Here is an 18583-nt window from a genome sequence, read left to right as displayed (position 1 = left end):
TCATTCAAGACTTCTCATCCATTGCATCTCCCATTGTGGCCTTAACTCGGAAAGGGGCTAATACTAAGCAATGGTCATCTGAGGCTCTCCAAGCCTTTCAAATCCTCAAAGAGTCCTTCTCGTCTGCTCCCATTCTGCGACAACCTGATGTGACACTCCCCTTCTTCCTAGAAGTAGATGCCTCTAATGTGGGCTTAGGAGCTATTCTCTCCCAACGCTCGGAGCAACAAAAATTACATCCTTGTGCCTTCTACTCTCGGGGTCTTCTGCCCGCAGAGAAAAACTATACTATCGGGGACAAGGAGTTGCTGGCCATCAAAGCTGCATTAGAGGAATGGAGATACTTGTTGGAAGGAGCTCGCCATCCTGTGACGATCTTCACGGATCATAAGAACTTGTCATATTTGCAATCTGCTCAATGCTTGAACCCTCGTCAAGCAAGATGGTCTCTTTTCTTTTCCCGTTTTGAATTAATTATAACCTTCAAACCAGCTGCTAAGAACAAGAAAGCTGACGCTCTATCTCGAGCTTTTGTGACGTCCTCTGATGTAGAAGAGGTTCCCAACCATGCTATTCTAGACCCCAAATGTATTTCTCTGGCTGCGTCATCCACCAAAATGCTACCATTTGGGAAGACCCTCGTGCCTCCTACTCTGAGGAGGAAAATCCTTTCGTGGTTCCATGCCTCTCGTTTTTCTGGACACGCCGGTGAACATAAGACCTTTGAGATTCTCTCTCGTAGTTACTGGTGGCCTTCAATGAGGAGAGACGTCAAAGAGTTTATTGCTTCCTGTGATTTATGTTCTCAGTTCAAATCCTCCCGCAGAACTCCAGCAGGGTTGCTGCGACCACTACCCATTCCGTCCAAGCCTTGGACCCATATTAGTATGGATTTCGTTACTGATTTGCCACCAAGTAAGAATCACAATACTATTTGGGTAGTGGTAGACAGATTTTCGAAGATGGCTCATTTCGTCCCTCTGTCCGGTTTACCTTCCTCGTCTACTCTGGCTGAACATTTCATTAAAGAAATCTTCCGCATCCATGGATGTCCGTCTGAGATTGTGTCAGATAGAGGAGTACAATTCGTTTCCAGATTCTGGCGGGCCCTTTGTAAAACCTTGGGCATACGATTAGCACTCTCATCGTCTTACCATCCGCAATCTAACGGACAAACGGAACGAGTCAATCAAGATCTTGAGACTTTTATTAGGATGTTCTCTTCAGCCAACCAAGACAACTGGGTAGAATTGCTCCCTTGGGCTGAATTCGCCCATAACAACATGTACCATGAGTCATCATCCAAAACTCCATTCTTTGTGGTCTACGGTCACCATCCGTCTTTTCCGGAATTTCCTGCCCTCCCGCCCACCCAAGTTCCTGCTGTGGAGACTGCTTGTCAGACCTTCAAAAATATCTGGTCTCAGGTCAAAACCTGTTTAAAGAAGACATCTAACAAATATAAGTCTTTCGCAGATAAGAAGAGGCGGGCTATTCCACCACTAAAAATTGGAGATCGTGTCTGGTTATCTACCAAAAATATTCGTTTGAAGGTTCCATCTATGAAATTCGCCCCTCGTTTTATTGGTCCATATAGGATCATTCAAGTTATCAATCCAGTATGTGTTAAACTTCTTCTTCCTAAGAATCTTCGGATTTCCAATGCCTTCCATGTGTCCTTACTCAAACCTCTTATTATCAATCGTTTCTCGACTCCTCCCTCAGCACCGCAGCCAGTTCAAGTTCATCAGGAGGAGGATTTCGAGATTACTGAGGTATTGGATGCAAAAATTTCGCGAGGAGTCCTCCGTTTCCTCGTTCATTGGAAGGGCTTTGGTCCTGAAGAGCGTTCATGGATCAAAGCTGAAGATCTTAATGCTCCTGCCCTTCTGAAGAAGTTTTATTCCAAAAATCCGGACAAGCCCGGTTCCAGGCGTTCTGTGCCCACCTTTAAAAGGGGGGGTACTGTCACTCACCGGACTGTGAGTGCTTCTTCCCGGACTATTAGGAACCGTGGACGTCCTCTATCCTGAGGGACTGCGCATGCGCAGCCCTTTCCAAACCTTCAGTGTATGTTCCTTTAACTTAATTGGCAGATCAGGCAACCTCCCTATATTAAGCACCTGTGGTCAACACCACGTTGCCTGATCTTGGAGTCTCATTCCCCATGAGTCTCTGAAGGTGTTCCTGTGTTTCCTTGTTCATTCAGCCCTGCTGATTCCTGTGGTTTCCAAACCACTTCTACCTCTGTGGTTTCCAAACCACTTCTGCTACTGTGGTTCCCATACCACTTCTACCATCTACTATATCATCGTGACTGTGAGCTGATTCCTATCCGCTGCCTCCGTGCACTACAGTCTTCTAATCACTTCAACTCTACCATGTATCATTGGGACTGTTAGCTGATTCCTATCCGCTGCCTCCGTGCATTACAGGCTTCAACCACATCCACTCACCTGTTCATGATTGTGACTGCCAGCTGATTCCTATCCGCTGCCTCCGTGCACTACAGGCTTCAACCTGCAACTCGTCTGTGTTTCATCATCGTGACTGCTAGCTGATTCCTATCCGCTGCCTCCGTGCACTACAGTCTTCAACCTGCAACCCGTCTGTGTTTCATCGTGACTGTTTAGCTGATTCCTATCCGCTGCCTCTGTGCGCTTCAGTCTTCAGTCCTTGTCTACTCTACCGTGTTTCCTTGAGTCTGCTGCCACTATTGCTACCCGCTACTCTCCGTGATCATCTGTTCCAGTTCAACTCTGCTCCGGTGTCCCATCGTTACTGCACCTGCTGGTTGCTATTGGTTACCTCCGTGTTCCCGCAGAGACCCGCTGCTGTTACTTCTCAGCGCTACTCATCCATCTACTGCTGATCCGCTCTCCACGCCTTCCTGTGTTCCCTGCTGGTCTACCTACCTGTGCGCTGCACCTGCTAGACCCCTGCTTCACCCATCCAGGGACTTGTATCCTGCTGGCCTCCTGCCCTTCAGGTATCTCTGCACTCCTGTCTGACTGCCTTCTCCTGAACCACGGTATGCATACTTCCCATTGACTGTGCTGTGTATTGCATACCTTGCTGGACTGTGTTGGTTCTCCTCTGGAGTGTACTATCCGCTGAGTCTATTGCCATCATTGACTGTGTTGGTTCTCCTCTGGAGTGTACTATCTGCTGACTCTACTGCCATCATTGACTGTGTTATCTCATGCCGGATTACTTCAAGAGACTTTCTATATTGGCAGTGTTGTTCAGTCATTTATACATTTATATTGTGCATATTACTGTGGATCAAAGTCAAGGTGCCCGTGTATATATTGTGTTGCAGTCTCTCCCCGTGCACCTCCTCACATATATATTCAGTAGTACAACTTGCTAGTGGCAGACCACTGACTCCTGTTTACAGTTTCACCTGTTCCAGTATCCTCTCACATAGCAGTGGTACAACTTGCTAACGCAGACCACTGACTCCCCGGATACCTCCACTTGGATTCCATTCCTTCACTCAGACAGCGGTACAACTTGCTATCCGCAGACCGCTGACTCTCATCACCTCCTCGTTTCTGTTGGACATTCCTCCTCACTATAGCAGTGGTACAACTTGCTACCGCAGACCACTGACTACCTTCACGTGTCCTTTGTCCATACAGTTCCTCGTGTATTACTACCTCCATATTGCCAGTGCTGCTAGTCATAGACTTTCCTGAGCATCTCATCATCTGCTATTTCCTGTTCCGTGATCACCCTGCTACCAGAGTACCATATTACCACCTATACTGCTCTGGTAAGCCTATCACCTGGTGATCCCTGGGTAAAGACTCCTAGTGCCCGTGACAGTCACTATAACTTTGGGGTTTTTTTTCCAGAAAAAATTAATTCCTCCCGTAGAAGCTGTTTGAATGACCCAGGTGTATTCTGCTACATATGTGGTAGCTATATTCTTGTGAAACAAAGAAAACCCATCATCAACTTTGTGAAATAAGTTTATTTGGCATATTTTGGGATCAAATTAGGAGACCAGGACAAGGCATGGGCACCACATAAGGTTTGCAAACCATGTGTAGATGACCAACGATACTGGAAAAATGGTTAACGGAAAAGCTTAAGCTTTGGTGTGCCCATGGTTTGCAGAGAGCCCAAAAATTACTATGATGACTGTTATTTCTGTGCTTTCAACGTTCAAGGTTTTAATCGGTACAAGAAGCTCAAGTATAATTATCCTGACTTGGAATCAGTCAGAAGACCTATACTGCATGAGGAAGATGTTCCTGTGCCAGTGTTTACCACCCTGTCATCATGTTCCGATGATGAAGAAATTAATGACTTTGGTACTGCTATAGGAGACAAAAGTGGAAATGAATTTGAAGGATGTACCTTGACACCTCAGCCTCTCTCTCAGGAGGAACTGAATGACCTGGTACGAGATTTAAATCTTTCAAAGCAAGCATCTGAAATTTAAGCTTCCATACTGAATTATTGTAAGAAATTTTGATGCTTCAAAAAAATAAATTGTGTTAATTTTGTGCAATTACCTATGTATTATTTCCGATCATACCCATGTGATCACGCTAAATTTTTGGTTTTGGACGAATTTGTGTGACCCCTCATATCTCAAAAACTGTAGCCAGTCTGGGAAATCTGATTACATATTTGGAATGAGCACCAAAAACTACTTTAACATGTTGGGCAGCAAAGATTGGGAAGATGTTCATTCTGTGGTGCAAACCTAATCTATTTGATCATACTTCTGGTACACTTCCACAAATTCTGGATTTTGCTCAGTATGAATGAGAAAAGGGCCTTTTTCTCACTATCCTGAAAGTTGAAGTGTCTGCACTTTTTTTCAAGCGTAAAAAAGAAGACCGCCCAGGGCACAACGCTGAAGAATGGTGCAGTTTATGAATATTTTAGGCTAATTTAGATAAAATTGAGGACAAGAGAGAGCGCCAGTTTTCCTTCTCGTCCCGGCACTACAATTAGGGGAGGGCTGGCAAATTTTAGCATGGGGCAAAACTCGACTCAGAAGCCTATACATTTTAAAGAAAAAAAATGCAGGTGGCCCAGTGAGCTAGCCCACGGAAGCCCACTATAGGACCGGCCTGGGGGGCAGATGCCCCCCCCCAGGCCGGTACTAGTACTGGATACTGGAATGTCTGATCCATTTGAGCCTTTGCAAGATATCTCCCCCAAGTGGTTTAGACAACCTCCGAGCTTCATACCGAGTTACAGACTCACTAAGACAAGTAAAAAAATATTGCAAGAGTTTTAAAAAACGAAATGGTGCATACAAGACACTCCATAACTTTAGCAAGGAATTCAGCGTATGCCAACTCTATGATGGCCTTTTGAGTCAAAGCTTTTCCCACTGGGTAGCCTATGGGAATACCACTTCTCTCCTTTCTTCTTCATATATAGTGTGGATTCTACTCATATGTTTTATAAGGCAGGTTAAATGACTGCAATCATGATATTATTCATAATCCATTATGCTTACATGTGAAATATCATTACTGATATAATTTTATTGCCTATACAGAACACCCACAACTTAAAAAAAGAAAATCCCTGACATATCTTATACATTATCGTATCGTTCAGGTACTTCTATGTATGTTATTTCATTTTCTATCTTTGTGGACTTTATTTTAGTATTTACATCTGAAAAATACAACCTTTCTCATATATATATATATATATATATATATATATATATATATATATATATATATATATATATATATATATATATATATATATATATATATACACACACACACACACACACAATAGCTTTTATGCTGTCTTGTAATTTGATATGCCACAAAAGCCCTTTCTAATTGTTCCACTTTAAGACCAATATATCTTTCTCTTGCTTTGCTTTTATTGTTTTTCGCTTTTGAGTATATTATATATCTTCATGAATACACCCTATAGGGGCTCTATGGAGTGTTTCCCTTTCTCATATATTCAACATAAATGTACATAATCTGTATTACTTTCATTCATCGTCTATTTATTAAATGGAGAAAAACCCTATGTCCGGCCGGAGATCAGGCTTTTTCTTGTTTCATCTCATCTATCAAGGGGTTAACACCAGCAATAGCACTGCTATCACCGGAGGTATCCATGCCAGTGATAAGATTTGCTTAGTTACTTTGAGCCTATTTAACACTGATTTCTTCCTCATGCTCCTGCTAGTATGACAAACATCTTGCATATACTGGTAGAATAATTTCACAGTAGGTCTCTACTACATATCTTGAAGTGTATGCAGTGGACGAAGTGGAAATTTTGAAGTGCAGACATGGAACTTTGAAATGAACGGCTGGGGGCCTAGTGGCAGCAGGCCACCTGAAGGTTTAGGGATTTTGATATCGTGAAATTAATTTCAGATGCATTTTAACACTATATAGTATAATATAAAACATATTAAATGACGCAAGACTATCCACCCGTGTCCCTCACCTCTCCTGTGTCCAATTACCTTTCCTCTGTGTCCGTCCCTCTATTCCTTCTGTCTACTTGTGTACTTACATTTTCCCTTTTATCTCCATAATATTATAATACAACTTTCCAAAATATCTCCTTTATATCTTCCATGTTACCATTTATATTTCCCTTATCTGTTTCCTTTCTCTGTTCCTATGTGTCCCTATCTCCATTGCAGGTTCCCCCCTCCCTTCCTCCTTACCTGTTGTCCCCTGTGCCTCACATCCTTCTTGTCTTGCCCCTTCCTTACTCGTTCATCCTGTCTTTCTATCCCTGTTCTTGCTCCTATAATTCACTTTTACTAGTTAATTAACACATTTGCCTCTTCCTCATCCCACTGTGTCCCCCTCCATATCTCTCTATGTGTCCCTTCCATAGCTCTCTCTGTGCCCCCATATCCATAGCTCTCTCTGCGCCCCCCATATCCATAGCTTTCTCTGTGCCCCCCATATCCATAGCTCTCTCTGTGCCCTCATACCCATAGATATCTCTCCGTGCCCCCATACCCATAGCTCTTTCCGTGCCTCCATATCCATAGCTCTCTCCGTGCCCCTTCCATAGCTCTCTCTGTGCCCCTTTCATATTTCTCTCTGTGCCCCCATATCCATAGCTCTCTCTGTGTCCCCTCCATATCACACTGTGCCCTCTCCATAGCTCTCTGTGCCTCATATCTATAGAGCTCTCTGTGCCCTCCATATCACACCATGTCCCCATATCAATAGCTCACTCTGTGCCCCCATATCCATAGCTCACTCTGTGCCCCCATATCCATAGCTTTCTGTGTGTTGCATATCACACTATGCCCCAATATCCACAGCTCATTCTGTGCCCCCATATCCATAGCTCCTTTTGTGCCCTCCATATCAAACTGTACCACCATATCCATAGCTTTTTCTGTGCCCCCATATCCATAGCTCTCTCTGTGTCCTCTCCATATCACCCTGTGCCCTCTTTAATCATTCGGTCCCTTTCCTTTCTATACTTACCTTTCTATGACATTCTATCTTCTGTCTTCTTCTCTACCCTTCTCTGTTCTTTTCTTCTGTGCTGCATCCACAAGCCGGGAAAGCAGGGTGTGCGGAGCACCTCTCAGGCTTGGCGCTCCCCCACTTTGCCTTCCTCGCTCATTGCCGCAAAGGCTGAAGAAGTGAGGCGGAGAAGTGCCTGTATGTCATACTGGCACATACCACCCCACTTCAAGCACTGAGTTTATGTATATTCTATTTAAATTAAATGTCTTTGTTGTCTTTAGGAAGAAAAGCTCACAGCTGAGACAAGAGAAGCAAGTCTAACTCATGAGTAACAATTGGAACAGCAGTGACGGTATACCAGTATGATAAGTATTGGTGGGAATAGGGTAGGCTTTAGTAAAGAGATAGGGATTTTAAAGATTCCGAAGTCTGTCTAGAGTCTGATCAGGAGAGATAGGGGATAGGGGTGTAGGAGGATACATTTACTAGAGTGAAGGGCAAGATGCAAATCAGAAGCAAATCTAATATGATGTTTGAAAGAGTATTTCAATATGAGATTTGAGATGTATTAAAGGAGTGGATTACAGATTTGTAGGTAAGGGTGATTAATTTGAATTGGATGCTAGAGGAGATGGAGAGCCAGTGCAGGAATCAGGGATGATGAGGGATGGGTATAAAGCATCCAGGCCCCAGTCACTCTTGGGGCCCAGCCGTGGCAGATCATTATGGAGGTCAATGTGTTGCGACCCCATCTAGGACCCTAGCTTAACCACATTAAAGGCCGGGGAAAGAGACTGTGTGGACGAATAGATCCCTATTGGTCTTCGTGATCACACCACTTCTCAGCTACAGGCCCAGCAATGGATTTTTACTAGGGGCACAGTCACACATCTCAAAACGCTGCACACTGCCTGGAAGAGAAGGGGAATAATTAGCAGCAACAGGGTCTGTGATTGCTATTGGTATCCCTGGTAGGGTATTGCAGAGTGGTGCTGATTGAAGCTGGGATAAATGGGTGATGGGAATGCCAAATAGGAGGAGATTGCGGTAGTCAAGGTGAGAGCCAATAAGAGAATAGATAAGAGTTTTGATTGCACTGTGGGCAGGGCCGGATTTACCGCTTGGCAACCTAGGCACCTGCCTAGGGCCTAGCGGCTCTGGGGGGGCACAGCTGGGGGGGACAGGAGTAATTTAAAAAAAAAAAAAATCGGCCCCTCCCCCGACTCGCGGCACCCAACGAGTCGCGGGGGGGTGCCGCGAGTCGGGGGAGGGGGGGGTGCCGCGAATTGGAGGAGGGGGGGTCGGGTGCCGCGAATCGGGTCCCGGCAGCCTCTTCTCCTCTCAGTGATAGAGAGAGGAGGAGAGGCTGCCGGGACCCGAGGAGCGATCACGTGACTCTTTCTCTCTTTTTTTTTTTTTTTTACATCTGGACTGACGGAGGAGGAGCAGCGCGCAATAGAAAGGTAAGTAAAACAAGGGACAGAAGTGGTGATGGTGAAGGGGCACAGAAGTGGTGATGGTGAAGGGGCACAGAAGTGGTGATGGTGAAGGGGCACAGAAGTGGTGATGGTGAAGGGGCACAGAAGTGGTGATGGTGATGGGCACAGAGGTGGTGAAGGGGCACAGAAGTGGTGATGGTGAAGGGGCACAGAAGTGGTGATGGTGATGGGCACAGAGGTGGTGAAGGGCACAGAGATGGTGATTGGCACAGAAGTGGTGATGGTGATTGGCACAGAAGTGGTGATGGTGAAGGGCACAGAGGTGGTGATGGTGAAGGGCACAGAGATGGTGATTGGCACAGAAGTGGTGATGGTGATTGGCACAGAAGTGGTGATGGGCACAGATGTGGTGATGGTGAAGGGCACAGAGGTGGTGATGGTGAAGGGGCACAGAATTGGTGATGGTGATTGGCACAGAGGTGGTGATGGTGAAGGGCACAGAGGTGGTGATGGTGATTGGCACAGAAGTGGTGATGGTGAAGGGCACAGAGGTGGTAATGGGCACAGAGGTGGTGATGGTGATTGGCACAGTGGTGGTGATGGTGATTGGCACAGAGGTGGTGATGGTGATGGGCACAGAGGTGATGGTGAAAGGGCACATGTGATATTGTGAAGGGGCAAAAGTGACAATGAAGGGGCACAGTGTGATGATAGAGGGACAAAAGTGACAAGAGCACATACTTGGATTTATGCGTATTATTTTTGCAAACAACTTAAGTAAGTATTTCTGCCCTGACTTCAATATTTATTATGTTGTTTTGACCCAACTACTTAAAAAAACGGGACTGCTTGGTAATTATTTAGGGGTGCCTTTTTCTGCAGCAGGGTGGCCTTGCTCTTTTCACATGTTAGGTACGCCCCCAAAGATGCAAGCCACGCCCTCACCTCCTTTGGCGGCGTGCTCAGTGCTGGAGCAGAAATTCTAATAAGGCTGGCAGTTTTCTTAAAAGTCTCCAGTGACATTCTACTGTGCCATAGCTTCTACAGAAACAGCAGGGGTGGCAGTGTACTTGTCACTCTCCAGTCTTCAGTAACATTGTTCTTGTCACTCTCCAGTCTCAGTGCCGTTGGTCACACAGAAACAGTCATGTACCACTTGGGCTGTCATATCTGAGTCAGTTGGAAAGTAAGAGAAGACATAGCTCTTAAACCTAGGATCATGCACAGTTGCAAAATGTAGTGATCTGATAACTCTCGGATCCTGGCAAAGCGAATAGTACTTGATCTACAAGTTCTACATAGTTAACGGAATTGCTTAGTTTCATCTCCTCCTTCAATTTCTCTAACTACTTTTCCAAAAGTCTAATTACGGGAATCACTTGACTCATGCTAACAGTGTATGAACTCACTTCACAGGTGACTACTTAGAGTGGTTTCAGCACCCTGCACAACACGGAAAGTATTCTCCACTGCGCTGGACTAAAGTACATTCCCCATCAAATTCGATTTTTCTTGCAGCAGCTGCAATCTCCTACATACTGTTGCAGAATGCTGAAAATGACCTGAATTATTTCGGGACACAGACAGCTTCTCCTGCATGTCACTGTCATTTTTTAAAAAGCTCTGTACCACCAAGTAGATTGTGTGAACGAAACAGGGAATGCAATGGACTTCACCCAGCTGTAATGCTGTCACCTTTATTAAAGATGTGTTTTTTACTTTAAAAAGGTAAAAGCTTTTTTTCACATTTTTGTTTTTGACATTTATGCTACAGAGACTTCTCTAATGGTGGATTCCTGCGGGGATGAATTAATATTGTGTTAGGATGATGCACACACTGATGAGGATGAGGATGAGGCTGAAGATGATGACAATAACATCTTGCCACTGTAGAGTTCATTGACAGCACTGTTACCTTAGCTGCCTTAAACCCATTGTTAGCTTGTTTTGTGGGGGATCCAAACAAACCAAGCACTTAATCCACAAAAGTGGCACTCCTTGTTGAAGTGCATAGTTTGTTAAAGTGTGCATGTCCGTTTTAAGATCCATTAGAAGGGTGCTTGGGAAGGTCCCAAGGACAATTCTATCTTGCACCACTTTTCCTTTCAGATACCACTGTGTGCCAGTGTTACCTACATGTGCTATAAGTGCTGAAGTTTGTTTTCAATCATCTTTTCAATTGCTCTTCTCTAGTACGTGTGATCACATACTTTATTTTTCAGTGGGTTCACATCTCCAACTGTGCTATAGGAATGCTCTGGGTGACAGCGATCTCCTCGTTTTTATCTTCCAAAGCTTTGTCTGACACACCCATTTGTTTTCTCAGGTCTCTTAGCTGTTCTTGAAACTGGACATATTTATCATCCTGCCACACGGTCTCCTCTGTATTATTTTTTTGAAGCGCAGTTTATCTCTCATGTACAAGCTCTCTTAAATCCGGGATCTCATGCAGTGGGTCACGTTTTAATTTAAGTACGGTCTCCTCAACTTCATCTATATATTGGTTTAAATCTCTGTTCAATGCAGTGTATTCCAACATGACGGATTCTATGCTGCCCACATGTTCCGTGTCATAGTCAGTCTGAAGCAGATGTAATGCCACTCCAGTTGTAATATCCATTCCTGTGTCTACATAAGTATGGCAGTTCTTCAGGGATGAGCGTATCCAGAGAGGAGAAGGAGATTAAAGATGCAGTACAAGCAGACATGGTGTAATAATTTATAGTTCATTGACAGCACTGTTGGGCTTAAGGCAGCTAGTTTATTGGTAGCTTGTTTTGTGGGGGCCCAAACAACCCAAGCACTTCAGCCCTAAAAATGACACTCCTTGTTGCTGGATTGCTTGCTTTGTTAAACTGTACATGTCCTTACATATGTGTGGGTGGGAGGGCCCAAGGACAATTCCATCTTGCACCACTTTTCTTTTCTGCCACTGCTGTGTGGCAATGTTTCCTAGATGTGCTATGAACTACTGTGTGTTTGCTCTGTCGCTTAGCATCCAGCCAGCTCGGTGCAGTCCTTGTCCGAAAGTGTATGAAAATAATATTGTGACATGTAGGACGGTCAAAATTGACTGGAAATGACTGGAAATTAGTGTTATTGAGGTTAATAATAAAGTAGCAACAAAAAAAGAGCAAAGTTATGTGATTTTAGCATATTTTAGCTATTTTTATAAAAAATACAGATCCAAAACCAAAGCCAAAACACACGAGGGGGGCTTTGCCAAAACCAAAACCGGAACTTAATTAAGATCCAAAACCAAAACACGGGGGTCAGTGAAGATCTCTAGTTAAGAGTGACACCAAGGCAGCAGGCTTGGAAGACTGAGGACATTTTGGTGTTCTTGATAGTGAGGGCAATTTTATGGTAGGTTGTGACTCTGGATATGATAAGCTCTGTTTTGGACATGTTAAGCCTTAGGTAGCATTTGGATTATCAATGTAGACAAAGCAGAGAGACAGTGTATACATAAGATAGAGAAAGGGAGATATCGGGGGAGGAAAGGTAGATTTTGGTGCTGTCAGCATAATGTTGGCACTGAAGGCCAAACAAACAAACAAATTAGCTCACCTAGAGAAAGGGTTCACTGTGAGAAAAGCAGATGGCCCAGAAAAGAGCCTTGCGGGGCACCAATAGATAGTAGTAGTGTAAGAGAGCATGCGCCAGAGGTACAGACACTGAAAGAGCGAACTGTATTACAAAGGGTAATGGACTGAAAGGTGTGTAGGAGAAGGGAGATCAACTGTGTTGAAAGTGGCAGAAATGTCCCGGAGTATTGGGAAGTAACCTGTAGACTTTTTTGCAAGTATAATACTTTTATTAGTGCAACCTTGGTGGAATGGTGGGAGCAGAAGCTTGAATGCACAGGTTAGGGAAGAGAGTGAGAGGAGGGGAAATGAGATAGGCAGCTGAATACAAGCCACTTGAGTAATTTGGATGCAAAGGTGAAGAGAGAAATTGGAAGTGAGTTACTGAGAGAGGCTGGATCAAGACCTGGGGGTAAATATATTAACCTCCGGTTTCTTCAACCCCCATGAGTTCGGCATCTTCGGCGCTTAAATTTAAAGCAGTGCTGCCTTGTAAAGGGAACTCGCGGGGGTTGAAGAAACCGGAGGTTAATACATTTACCCCCTGGTTTCTTTAAGACTGATGGATTGATGAGATGAGTGTGTGCTTAATGAGGTGAGGTAGAGGCAGGCATACAGGTAAAGGAAGCAGAGAAGTTGACAGAATAAGGTTGAGGGGATAGGTCTGTAACTATGAGTGCAGGGACTTTACATTATGGGGAGAGTTAACTGAGGATGAATTGGGAGAAGATGTGTGGATCTGCCATGAAGAGATAACTTTTCAAATATTGTAAGTTTTTTCTTTGGCTTCAGGGGACACAATGTTCATGGTAATACATGAAGAGGCAAAGGATCCCCATAATTGTGCCAGTTATAGACCCATATCGCTCCTAAATAATAATATCAAGCTCTACTCTAAAATTCTGGCCAATTGCTTGAATCAGTTCCTATCTGCACTAATACACCACAATCAAGTGGGCTTTATCCTTTATCGTTAGGCCAGGGATAACACGAGGAGGACAATAGATTTAATCCAATTGAAAACCCCACTTTATACTGTTACTTGACACGGAAAAGGCCTTCAACAGGATTTTTTGTCAATTCAATAATCCAAACCCTAAGAAAATTTGTCTTGACTGGTGATTTTTTCACAGGAATTGAATCTCTATTCCTCCCTAAAGGCCAGAATTCTGATAAATGAATGAGATATCTGTTTTTATAGATGATATTCTCCGTAGCCTTACTCAGTAAAGCATTACATTCCTTAATTTGTATAAAACTATTGATGATTACAGCATGGCTATCAAGTGTATAGCCCACCTTACCTTACTGACAACGCACACTTTTCTCTCCTAGAAGTCATCCAACAAAAATTCCTCTTGCTGGACCCGAGGCTCTTTGCAATCTCTCAAGTTAGACTCTTTGCCTATTATCTCACAACTCAAGACTCTTTCCACCCAACAACCCAGTTTGAAAAGGTATGTTTACAAACTACCATTGGACAGGGTATGATCTCCATAATTTATAACATTACACCGTATGAATTAGAATGGGAATCAGATTTTGATCCGCAAAGCAAAAGAAGATACATGGCAGGAGAGAGAACAGGGAGAGTACATCCCGTGCATCACTACTCACTATACACACTGATGAAAGAGATGGCGTACTACACCCCCACCAAATTAAGTAAACTGTTCCCGACAGCTGACTCAAGCTGTGGCCAAATGGGAACTTTCTTCCAGTTTGGTGGACCTGCCCAAAGATAACTCTTTTGGGACAAGATTTGTAGAATGCTCAACTCTATGATGGAAGCCCCAATTCTCAAATACCTGTAAACAATCCTCCTATTCTTATCTCCCACAAGACCCTTCTAGACACTCCATAAAACTTGTACATATTGTCAGCAGACAAATCATCTATTCCACTGGAAACAGGTGGCCCCCCACCCCTCTGCGGTAAAAAAAACCACATCTGGCATGTCGCATGTATGGAAAACAAAACAAAACATATTACTTTCATATAAGGCCAGACTTTTTAGAAAAGTATGGGCTCCATGGCCTTTTAGAGAAGATAGGAATCACACTTCTCACAACTAGAATCTTCGATCTACTTTCACCTTTCCTGTCCAACCGTGCCAATTCCATCGCTCTGGTAAATAGTTATCTTCCAGCCTAGCCATCCTCTTCTTCCACAACCTAATTATCAGTGACCCAGCCCCCCCCCCCCCCCATTCCACCCCCACCCTTTCTTTACATTCTTGGTCCATTTTAATCTTAAACAATAAGTGGACCTAGCACTATGTATTCTTTTCTGTCATTCTATCAGTATAATATATGTAACTGTTGCTTGTGTCCATTGAAATAGTTTAAAATGCTGTCTTTGGCAGTGTCGTAAGACGAAAGGATGAATTTATAGCAGTGAAGGAAGTCAGCAATGGAATGAGATTTCCCTCAGTGATTATAAACTGCTACTGACTTATGATTTTTTTATTTTTATTTTACTAGCTTGTGTCCTCATTTTAAAATCAAATTTAAACTGATAACAATAATAAATCTAATTGTCCCTAGAACAGAGAACTCTATTTAAAATTATATGGGTTTATTATTGCCTACAGTGTGCCTCATGTCATATTGTCATACTCTGACTTGGCCGCAACCCAATTACATCACATCGTGCCCACGATGAAGACAGACCGCACCATGAAGTTACTTTTTTGTGATTGGGTTATCACACATAAAAAAAGAAACCTATTTTGTGAGGGGAGAAGAGACTTATGGGACAGAGAAAAAAAACAATGGCTCTCTGCTTGCACAGATTTAGGCCAGATACACACTGGAGCTCTTTGTCCAATAATCGTGCAAAACAGCCGACATACTACCATTCGGTGAGATGTCGTGTTAGTATGTATAATTGCACGACGGTCTAAGACGTCCCAAAGTGCCGATTGTCGGCTCATTAGGTTGGTCGTACTGTTTAATATTTTCCTCCCAATCACCTAACGATCATGTAGTGTAAATGAATTCACAACCGATTCCTGGGAGAAGTGCCTCAAACAGTGAATGTAGAAGTGCTGCAAGTGTAATAGTTGATTTGTTCATTCTGAGACTGAAAATTTTGTTTCAGAGTCACAGGAGTTAACAAAATTTATAATTACATTGCGGAAAAGTCAAAGTTTATTTCGTTCAAAAATCGTGCTGTCATTCTCTAACCGACTACACTGCTTTTGGACCAGATGATTTGAAGGTATTTGTGTGTAGTGTGTATGCATGAATCACCCGACAGATCGGAACTTTAGTTGTAGGTACAATCGGTGTAGATAACAGGCTGGTTGGAAAGTTCCCCAGTGTGTACCTAGCCTTTTAGAAAGAACATGTGTTCTTCTCTAAAACACATGATCAAATGTACATTCTCTCTTCTAATCAACAGTTCTAATGGTAAATAGACGAAAAAAGAAGCAGTGTCTGCATGCAAATGTACAATGCTTTCAACTACAGTAATAGACATTAACTGGCAGTCAGAGATCTTAACTCAATGAAGGAAGAATTTGTTTGTGCTGTCAATGTAACTATCTGCATTAAACAGCAGCCACATGTATATATTAACGTGCCATCATTGTCTTGCACAGTGGAGACTGATGTACTTTGTAGAAAATCAGGGGGCTATAAATGTAAAAATTATAATAAAAAATAAAATTGTCATCAGATTATGACATCTCATATATTCTTTCTAAATCCAAAAATAAACTATATATTAAATTTTACAATTTATTTTAATGGAAAAAATGTACATAGTTCTGAATATGCTAAACAGTAGGCATGTTACTGTTTATGCACATATTGAAAAAGTATTTAAGCCATAGCTCCAAATTTTGCAGTAACTTGAATTGGACAGGTAATGTGGTTACATCACAATGGGGGCATGGCCACACCCCACAGGGGCATAACTAGCATTGCCCCTTACCCATTACCTTCCAACACCCATTCATTGCTGCACGTACCACTGGCAGTTGTAGAGCAGCAGTGAACAGGACATACCTCCCAGCTATGCGGTTCGTGGGACAAAGATGTCCGCAGGCATAATAGTGTCCTCAAATTGGGATTGTCCCTCCTAAGATGAGACAGTTGGGAGGTCATTCTCAGTGAAGGTCCCTCTCCTTCCCGTCAGTTCCCCCTGCTACTTGCCTGCAGCAGACTTTTCTAGGAAGGAGAGGAAAACAGCGAATTCAAAGCTACCCAGGCAAAGGTGTGTGACTAATGCCTCCTCTGAATAGACAGAATCCACACGACAACTCTTTTTCTTTCTAAAATCATACTATGACAAAACTTAATAATGCGTTTTTAAGTTAATTAACTTCCCTTTCTACTAAGAGTAAGTGGGAGTCTCCCTCTGTATACAACTCAAAATTGGAAAGGGCAACTCCTGAAGTTAAGAAAACAACCAAGATTGGTTGGTTCTCTTGTACTGCTGAAGATGAAGGCACAATGCAGTGTCATGGGGTCACAACTGTGTATACACACTCCCCAGGCAACGAGCAGTGTAAATTCCAGTATATGGTGAATCTCTGTCAGAGCCTCTTAAATAAGACTGTCCCTGTTTACAAAATGCCTGTCATAGATCTTGGAGTTTTTGATGGTTGTACATGCTTAGAGTCTAAAGAGACTTTTTCACAGACAATGTTAGGTCCAGTTCCGGTTCCTCAGCAGCTCCTAGCTTTCTGGACATGCATCTGAGCAGCCGGGCACTTTGAATTGCAGTCTTATATCCCCTTGCAGCTCAAACCTTCATGTTATTGCCTAGGAACTGTCTGACTGGATATCTGCCTCTATTTACTGGGGCTAGTTTAGGCATTCACTGACCGCTATCGTTGTTATGCTAGTTGACCCAGTCTCTGCCTGCGCTGCGCCTAGATTTGGCTATTGACGTTTCTCTGCTTCTACTGACCCTTACCTGGATTTGGTCATTGTAGTTTCTCTGACTGCCCTGACTATTGCCTGGAATTGACCATTGAAGGTCTGCTCCCTGCCCTGACCTTAACCTGGATGTTGACCATAGAGCCTGCCCTGTCTGTTTTTTGTGTACCCCGCTTCAGTGATCTGTTCCTGGTTCGAACCTCATTCCTGGATACATCCCTTAAACCTTCCACAGTCCGCTCTGGCGTTCCGTGTAACAACTTTTACAGCTGCACAGACTTTAAAGTTGTACTACTTTCTTCCACATGGGTCTACAATGTGGTGCAGATCCTGGCTTTGTCTACCCTTCTTGTGACTGCAAAGAGCCTGTGACAAAATGCCATCAACAGCATGCTGAAGTAATCGGGCAACTGAGTACAGTAGAGGACTTAGCTTGAAGGGGTAAACAAGCTGCTAAAGTTGAAGAGAACAAGGAACCTGAATTTTGGTCTTTATCCTAGGGTTCCTGTGTTTTGGCATTACATGGGCATAATAATCCAGCCTGAAAAAGCTCTCTGGTTCTGTGCATAATAAAGCCACCTCTCAACTCATTTAAATATGAGGGTCACACATCCTCCCTGTGTTTATAGTGCTGCACAAGGGGCAAACCCCATACTAGTCTATGCTAACATGACAGCTTATAAATGAATGTATGCCGTTATGTGTTAATTTTAATGCCCTCTGGTCCAGGTCTCTCCACTGGCCCATACCTTCTTATGCAACAGCGATAGTTATATACATTATGATATATATGCTGTTTAGAAAACAGGACCATACAAGTTGCTAGAAATAACCCTTTGGGTTTCACAGGAGGCACAAGAAACACTCTTTGCTTTGGGGAAGGAAACAAATGAAAAGTCTTACCAGGGAGTTGAACCTGAGATGACAAATATTGCAAGATATAAAAGGTTTCCTCCTTAGAGGAGAGGGCCCACCAAAAGTGTGATTAATAACCGCTTTCTGCACTGGGTCCATCTGCAATGAGAAAGATTTCAAAGTTGTTTTTATTACAATAAATCAGTACTCTAACGCTAGTTTTAAAATGAGTGTGTTTCTGATTTACTTATCTTTATGAAATAGCTGTCAACAACAATACTCAACCCTCTTCATCACTGGCTCCTTACTTTAATAACTACAGGCCCTTACTCCAGCAACATAATTATTCTTAATAAAAA

General features: G+C 43.2%; 1 protein-coding gene across 3 annotated transcripts in view; it reads right to left on the bottom strand.

The window, feature by feature from the left end:
• Positions 1-18583, bottom strand: part of ZNF385C (zinc finger protein 385C) — a 245946-nt gene that overhangs the window by 41838 nt on the left and 185525 nt on the right. For all 3 annotated transcript variants that reach the window (XM_075176927.1, XM_075176926.1, XM_075176929.1), the window contains one exon: positions 18273-18383. In XM_075176927.1, the coding sequence (XP_075033028.1) occupies positions 18273-18383 (111 nt within the window). The remainder of the gene's footprint in view (positions 1-18272; positions 18384-18583) is intronic.

The sequence above is a fragment of the Mixophyes fleayi genome, chromosome 6 (assembly GCF_038048845.1).
Source record: "Mixophyes fleayi isolate aMixFle1 chromosome 6, aMixFle1.hap1, whole genome shotgun sequence".
In the NCBI taxonomy this organism is placed as follows: Eukaryota; Metazoa; Chordata; class Amphibia; order Anura; family Limnodynastidae; genus Mixophyes; species Mixophyes fleayi.
Note: the sequence above shows the minus strand (reverse complement) of the source record. Positions and strands in the feature narration are given on the sequence as shown.